This window comes from Sinocyclocheilus anshuiensis, unplaced genomic scaffold (genome assembly GCF_001515605.1).
Source record: "Sinocyclocheilus anshuiensis isolate Anshui unplaced genomic scaffold, SAMN03320099.WGS_v1.1 scaffold640, whole genome shotgun sequence".
In the NCBI taxonomy this organism is placed as follows: Eukaryota; Metazoa; Chordata; class Actinopteri; order Cypriniformes; family Cyprinidae; genus Sinocyclocheilus; species Sinocyclocheilus anshuiensis.
Genome location: NW_015554127.1, coordinates 657,413 through 665,237, shown reverse-complemented (window position 1 = coordinate 665,237; position 7,825 = coordinate 657,413). Strand labels below are relative to the sequence as shown.

At 39.0% G+C, this 7,825-nt stretch overlaps 1 protein-coding gene across 1 annotated transcript in view; it reads right to left on the bottom strand.

Moving 5' to 3' along the window:
* Positions 1 to 7,825, bottom strand: part of LOC107670183 (cohesin subunit SA-2) — a 30,037-nt gene that overhangs the window by 10,396 nt on the left and 11,816 nt on the right. The window contains exons 5-19 of the mRNA XM_016462703.1: positions 7,560 to 7,673; positions 6,696 to 6,772; positions 6,370 to 6,574; positions 6,137 to 6,288; positions 3,882 to 3,955; positions 3,619 to 3,742; positions 3,395 to 3,493; positions 3,143 to 3,222; positions 2,518 to 2,625; positions 2,191 to 2,302; positions 1,220 to 1,337; positions 1,020 to 1,123; positions 824 to 916; positions 642 to 731; positions 328 to 531 (exon numbers count right to left, since the gene is read on the bottom strand). Of these exons, the coding sequence (XP_016318189.1) occupies positions 328 to 531; positions 642 to 731; positions 824 to 916; positions 1,020 to 1,123; positions 1,220 to 1,337; positions 2,191 to 2,302; positions 2,518 to 2,625; positions 3,143 to 3,222; positions 3,395 to 3,493; positions 3,619 to 3,742; positions 3,882 to 3,955; positions 6,137 to 6,288; positions 6,370 to 6,574; positions 6,696 to 6,772; positions 7,560 to 7,673 (1,754 nt within the window). The remainder of the gene's footprint in view (positions 1 to 327; positions 532 to 641; positions 732 to 823; positions 917 to 1,019; positions 1,124 to 1,219; positions 1,338 to 2,190; positions 2,303 to 2,517; positions 2,626 to 3,142; positions 3,223 to 3,394; positions 3,494 to 3,618; positions 3,743 to 3,881; positions 3,956 to 6,136; positions 6,289 to 6,369; positions 6,575 to 6,695; positions 6,773 to 7,559; positions 7,674 to 7,825) is intronic.

Sequence of the window (7,825 nt, the reverse complement as noted above, 5' to 3'; positions counted from 1 at the left end):
GCATCTTTCACGCAGCATACAGCGGTGTTGTGCATTTTGACCAGTTGATGGGAAAAGTATTCTTAAAATGCATTCAAAATTCTGAATAACTTGTAATATATAATTATTCACGGTATTTAGAAGAGCCCACGATAACAATATCGTGCACATGCATTACCGTGATATATCGCATTACCGAATACCGGCACAAGTCTAATCCATACAGAGAAACCTCCAGAAAAAAAGACACACAGTGTGTCACGCACAAATACTCTCGCCAAACTGCTGTTCCTATGCAAACATCAAAGTGCTCCCGATGCTCATCCCTGAGCCGCCCGCTGTCCTCACCTCCTGCAGGAAGTCCTCCAGTAGCCTGTTAAATTTGTCCACTTGCTCATCCAAAAGCTGGCTACGGGCGATATCCACCCGGTTAAAGATAGTGAACTCCTCGTTGCACAGGGAGTGGTAGGTTTTAGAGCAAGCCTCGAGCACATCTGTGTCTGTGTGCTTCTCCACAATCTCTCTGATTTGTCTTAACAATGAATCCAGGTGCTGTGAGAGAAAAAAAAAGCTTTCATTCATATGCTGCACAATCAGCCTATTGTGAATAATCTGTGTTCATTCAGCGCATTTATTCTGTTTAAACGATATGCAATTCAGACCTTTTCCAAACGCCCTGTGGTATAGATCTCCAGATCAAAAAACTGGGGCAGCTGCAGCAGATTTGTCACTTTCTCTGCATCCACAGAGTACTGTAAGAAAGAAAAAAAAAAAAACATATCGATCAGTTTCAATGGTCTGTAAATACCATTTCATGTTGCCTTAGATTTCAATAGGCTTTAACCTTTGCAAGTAAAGCTGGCAGTGATATAGCAAAGAGCTCCGTCATTCTCGTCCGGTCATCAAGCTGAGTCTTCTTCTCCTTCGCTGTAAGAACCTGAAACAAGATCAAGTGAGAATTGAGAACAGCATGTAACAGGTGTGTGAAAGCAGGGATCCGTCTTCAAGGGCTGGCCGATGCGTGTGGCATCAGGTCTTACCCTCTTGCCTGTGCCTCTGCCCACAGGAGGATGGCACTCTGCAGCCTGACGGATGGTGCACAGCATGATCTCTATCAGAGCCGTCTCCTGTCTGTCCGTCAGAGCTGGAAAACACACACAAAGGTAATTAATCTTTCACTCCCTTTGGAGCAAGTAAAAGTCAACCCTGTATGTTCTGGTGGTGTGTCACTGGGTCGGACCTTCCTCTCCAGGCAGTGGCTCATCCAGTAGTAGGCTGATCATGCACTCCCAGTCCTTCAGGATCTCTCCTGCACAGTCCCACATGCTGTCCACTAGGTAGGCTGCATGCTCGTGAAGCTGAGGATCAAAACATAACACCTTATAACATCTTAGAATTATTATTAAAATTATATATAGGTAGGTAGTAAAAAATGTTTATGACATGTCAATAGCTGAAGCTATTTTCATGGCAAAATCAGTTAGTTTAAATAAAGTTTGGAATAACTGAGATTATTTTTATTTTTTAAGAATCCTTCAATGCATATTAGAATGATTTCTGAAGTATCATGTGACACTGAACACTGGAGTAATGGCTGCTGAAAATTAAGCTTTGCCATCACAGTAATAAATTACATTTTTGAATTTATATTCAAATAGAAAACATAAATAAAATTAGAGCATAATTAATTATTCAGAGCTGCCATGACTGCCATGCTTCAATATTAAAATGTATTTCTCTTAAACGGTCTACAATGGAAGAAAACTGAAACACCACAGCACACAGAAGGCGCGTTTGCGAAAACTGTTTGAAAATCCTAATTTTTGCAATTCTGTTTAATGGCACTGGTTGCACTGAAACGGCACCCTTCAACTTCATCATACAAACAACACTGACTTGATTGGTTGACACTTGATTCGCAATGATGTTGCTTGCTGATGTTAGCTCACCTCACTCTCCAGGAGCTGCCATGACTGCCATGCTTCAATATTAAAATGTATTTCTCTTAAACGGTCTACAATGGAAGAAAACTGAAACACCACAGCACACAGAAGGCGCGTTTGCGAAAACTGTTTGAAAATCCTAATTTTTGCAATTCTGTTTAATGGCACTGGTTGCACTGAAATGGCACCCTTCAACTTCATCATACAAACAACACTGACTTGATTGGTTGACACTTGATTCGCAATGATGTTGCTGATGTTAGCTCACCTCACTCTCCAGGAAGAAAAAGACAGTGGTTTTGATGAGGTTGGCGTTCACACTCTGTCTGCCTCGTCTCTTGGGCATGCTGTCATCTTCAGGGTCTCGATGACTGAACAGTCTGCGAACAAAGATGAAAACGTAAAACTATTCAGTTTACCTCAAGCTATTGTTGTCTCATCACCATGTCTATTCATACACATCTCCACTCAGTCTAGATGCAGACTATTATAACTTTTAGTAGGTCATAGACTGGGTTTATAGAAAAGCAGAAATGTGAAGCTTCCTGTACAGCTTCATGGTATATGAATGAGTGAGTGAGGATGAGTGCCTCACTTCTTAAAGAGGAACTCTCCTGCTGCCACAGCGACGGGTCGGTGGGCTGAATACACAAGGTGGTACACGCTCTCACAGTCTTCTGCAGTCAGAACCTCATCACTGCTACTGTAATACCAAACAACAACAACATATGAGCATCCTGTCATGCTGATTATCACAGCTGGCTGTGTCTACAGTGTTGCCTACACATTTAACTTGTTTTGTACTGTAAGCACACTTATTTCACTTAGTGAACAGTGGTTTATTTTGATTCAATAACCACTCTGAAAGATTCAGCTGATTTGCTGCAACATTTCCTATTATCAATGCTAAAAAATAGTTGTGCTGCTTAATATTTGGTAGTGATGCATTTTTGTGATACATTTTTTAATGAATAATAAAGAAATGTATAATGTTACAAAACTTTCTACCACTTTTAATCAGCTTAATGCTTCATTGCTGAAAAAAGTATTAATTTCTTTAAACAAAAAATTGAAAGATGTGTTGTCTTGACAATTGTTTTGTGGTACACATTATTTTGTGTTCTCGTATTCAATTCAATTGACCAACTTATAAGTCAAATAAAATATAATTATTTTTGTATGATGCAAGAAACTGCTATAGCAGTATGTTTTACACGTACTGTAACACCAGTGTGAGCAGTTTTATTGCTTGCACTGCAACGTCATACTCCTTGTCCAACGTCATGGACACAATGCGGTCCTGATGGAGACAAACAAGACAACCCATTTTATTTTAAAATATTGAAAAAATACATAAAATCGACAAACTCATTTAATTAATCTCTTAACACTTTCACAGAGGAGTATTCTGATGACTAATTACTGTGTTTGCTCTATTTTGGATGAGAAGCTTCCCCAGATGGTTCTCTCACCTTGAAGCGGCTGGTGAAGAGCTCCAACTTGGCATTGAGCTCGCGGTTATAGTACAGCCCCTGCAGAGCCGTGAGACACTTCAGACGCACCTCACCTTGCTGAGAGGGAGAAAGGAAGAGTGTTACGGTTTCGTTCCAACTCCAGGATTGTGTCGTGACTAACTCCATCTGACTCTATATTTAGGGATTAAAGAAATAGGAGAGAAAAACGATTGAATCCTCACCTTGTCGTGCATGGTCCAGCCCACGTACTTCAGATAGCTGTCGTTAAGAAATGCATCACTGTACATTTTCATCCACACGCCAATCTCCTCGATGCAGATCGCCCGGATCTCTGCTATTGCATCACTGAGGAGGAATAACAGAAGCACTTAAGCCCACAGACACCCACAGAAACATATCAGAGTATCATTGAGTAATCACTGAAGTAGTAATTGGTGATTCAAGCTTGAGCTGGTAGAAAATCAATGCTTATGAGTGTGCATACCGATATCGGTGAACAAATACACCCTTGAAAATGGCATTCATCATGTTCTCAATCTCATCTTGATTTTCTTGCAACTGTAAAGAAAATAATTCATTATAATCATTGCTGTATGCAGTAAATGATGGCAACCTGCATTACTAATCAAAAGTTTGTATCTAAAAATCAAAAGTATATCTTATATTTGAGCTTCTTTAACATCACTGCCTTTTCTCTTGATTGCAGCTCTGCTCACTTCTCCCTCTTGGTTTTCTTTCTAGTTTCTATTTATTATCAGTTTCTCTCATTTGGAATAACAGCTCTCTCTCTTTTCAGATCAAGGGCTCACAAATATGTGATTCATTTAGTGTTATCCATGCTTATTATATGGCCATATGTGACCATAAGTGCAACATATCTATCTTTGATGTGATCCTTTAAGAAATGTGCAGGCTGCTGCTCCAACCTCAAACCCTCAAGCATTAAAGGTAGTTCACCCAAAAATGAAAATTACCCCATTATTTACCCACCCTCAAGCCATCATAGGTGTATATGACTTTCACATTTACATCTCTGCGTGTTTGCAGTGTAAAAACATGGGCCGATTTTCGCTTTGGTCTGAACAAAAATGGCAGATGGGCTTATTGAAAATGCAAATTCATTATCTGCCAGCAGGTGGCCCTTTCGGAATGGCAAAAATAAAATGGTTTCCCCGGGAACAGCAGTACACAAAACATTTTAATGTGACTTGACATTAAACATTGACAGTACACATGACTTAAATGTGCAGCGCTCATGTTTATTCAATGAAATTTAATCATCACATTCAGCCATATCACAATTCTGGTCTTTCCATCCCCAAACTTAAGACCTCTTGAAATCATAATTAAGACTTTTTATGGCCTTAAATTTGATTCAACTGATACAACCTGGACAAATTAGGTTTTTAAAAAGTGTTATTTTTAGACGTGGGGGAAAAAAAGAAGAAAAAAAAAATTATATATCTATATACACACACACACACACACACACACACACACACACACACACCCCTGGTGTTATAGGTTTCATTAAAGAATATACATTTTAATTGATTATCTATAATATTTTATTGGGTTCTAAATGTTTGTAAAAAATATTTGTTCAAATCCTTATTCAGTAAATCAAAAATGACTAGAAAAGACATAAATCCATTGGTTATAAAGAGTGGATTCCCTGAAGAAATTCAGCTCTTAAACTTCACTTTAGAATTCAGAATTTTAATTATAATTAAAATGAAATTAATACAATAACTATTATTATTATTTTAATAAAAAAATTTATCTGGAGAGGTGCGTTATCATCTATGAACACTCCTAATTGCTATGAAACAAAAAAACTCATTACAGCTGTTATACCGAGGAAACCTACTATCCTACATGGGGAAGGGTTTGATTATTGTTGTGGTGTTGGAGTCAGACAAGTTCACAACCAGTGTGGTAGGACATACAATCTGCTACTATACAAAAAACAATTTTAATTCATACCTCAGTTTGTAAAAACAAACAAACAAAAAATACAATCTGTGGGGCTAGTGCTGTATATTTGCTCCACTGACTTAGCCTATAAGTGTTTTTCTGTACATATATAAATCGAGAGCATGCCACAGATGCTGTCATATTCCTCTAAACTAACAAGATTACAACTCAGCTTCTCTGTGTGTCCACGTGGTTTAACGCAATACTATCAAGACATCAATAAAATCTCTCACTCACAAATGCAGATGGCTTAACAGCAGGGGCTGTTATTACATAACCCAGTTAATTTACAACGCCAGTTAAACAGCTTTCGTACTCAGGCGAGCTCTAACCCCATGGGTGCTGACAGAACGAGCTCTGTGGTTGACCCGAGACTCCACAATAACACAGAGTTCTCATTAGAATAGGATTCTTTTTTTAATTACTTTATCCATGTTTACTCAGCTTTAAAGTAGGGGGAAAGAGTACAGATGAAATGTGCTGAGTGTTTGGTTGGTCGTGTTTTTTTGTGGCTGTTGGCCAAGAGAGGCATAGGTGTTTGGAAGGAAAGCAGCAAACGCTGCAGTGACCTGGCTGCCTCACGCAATAGGAAGTGAGTCTCCACAGGGAAGAGAGCCATGAATCCCCTGTTCCTCCCCTGTTCCTCTGAAAGCTTCACTTATTCACTCTTCCCTTTTCAGCTTTCACGGTTGCTCAAAGACAACGCCAACATGCAGAATTTATTCAGACATATGCAGCATCTCTGTCTCAGACAACACTCACCTCCTTGCGTTTCTGAAGCAGAAGCTCTAGTCTGTCATTGGCCCTCTTGCCAATCATCTTGTTCCGCTCTGCTTCGTACTGCCGCTGAGTGTTGTCCATGTTGATGCTGAGGTTCAGAGCTACATTCACGAGGGCCGTCATCAACTTCATAGCTATGGGGGAAAAAAATAATTGCGTCTTGTTTGGACTAATCAAAACAAAGTTTAGATTTACAAAGCAGCAGAGATACTGACCTGCCAGTGTGCTGGTGTGTCTGAAGGCTCGGACTTGAGAGTCAGAGAGGCCGGTGAGCAGTGAGATGACCGTGTCCATCATGTACTCGTCATAGATGATGCTGTACTGACACTGCCGTACCAACACGCCAATAAACTCACAGAAACTAGACTTGAACTTCTTCCACTGCGGCCCGGCCATGGTGAGCGGGTAATCACCACTGTCCTGCAATAACATCAACTCTCACTGGTTAGCGTGTGCACAAAATAATACATAGAAAACACTAGTGGATGATGAAACATGTTCTTCAGGAAAGCCATTTTCAGGGTTGAAGTGTGAAGTTTACCTCATCAAACTCTTCTGTCATCTTCCTGATGATCTCAGAGTTTTGCATGTTGTGGAACATCTCACCCGTGACAACACCTGTAAAGATAACACTTAAAATAAGACTTAAAATTTGGTACGTTTTAAAAAGTAATAACATTAAAAAACAAAACTGATATGAGCATTAGTTTACACTTAGCTCAGGACTTAAAGGTGTACCAAGTTTATGTTGCACCAGCCAATTCAATTATTTGTAGCTTTTTTAATGAGGAAAAAAGTACTACAATGCACTACTAAAAGAAACATTCATCCAGAAATTAAAATTCTGTCATTATTTACTTCTTTCATGATGGAACACAGAAATATTTAGCAGAAATCAAAATTATTATTTTTTTTTTCTCCATATAATGAAACTTCAGGCCCGTTCACAATGAGAGCGATAACTATTCTGACAACTATGACATCTACAATAACTATATTAGAATCCACACCAAAAATGATCAAATTGTTTTTTAACAGATTTTTAACAAGTAATGATTTGGGCTTAAATTTTAGTCTGTTCCTCACACAAAGCTATCACATGAATTAAAACAGCTTTGAATATAACACGAGAAGAACCACTTTTATCATGGTTTAATGTCCTTTTAGGAGCTTGATAACCCCAGTCACGTTCATTATATGAAAGGCAGCAGTGGAAACATTCTTCAAAATATCTTCTTAATTGTTCCACAAAAAAATAATGCAGACTGGAATGAAATAATTATGAATAAACAATTCAGAATTTTAATTTTGGGTGAACTATCCCTTTAACTATCATGATTATGTCTGTCATGTAGCATTTATTATCTACGAGCTCAAACCAGATCACATGAAAAATGACTCAAACCTTTGCAGCCAGAGCACTGGATGAAGAAATTGATCAAGTCGAGAAGTGCGACGTCTCTGTCATATTTGTAGGACTCAATCCAGTCATCAACGACTGACTGCAAAAGAGGAGAGCAGAAATCTTGCAAAGGTCAAAATCTGCTCGACTACACAGTGGTACATCCGTCTGCATATTCTCCTGCCAACACTCAAATCCCTCCAGAAGCCACAAACCCACATGAGGGCAGTGTAAAAGCCGTAAGGTCATATGCTTACTGACCTGCATGG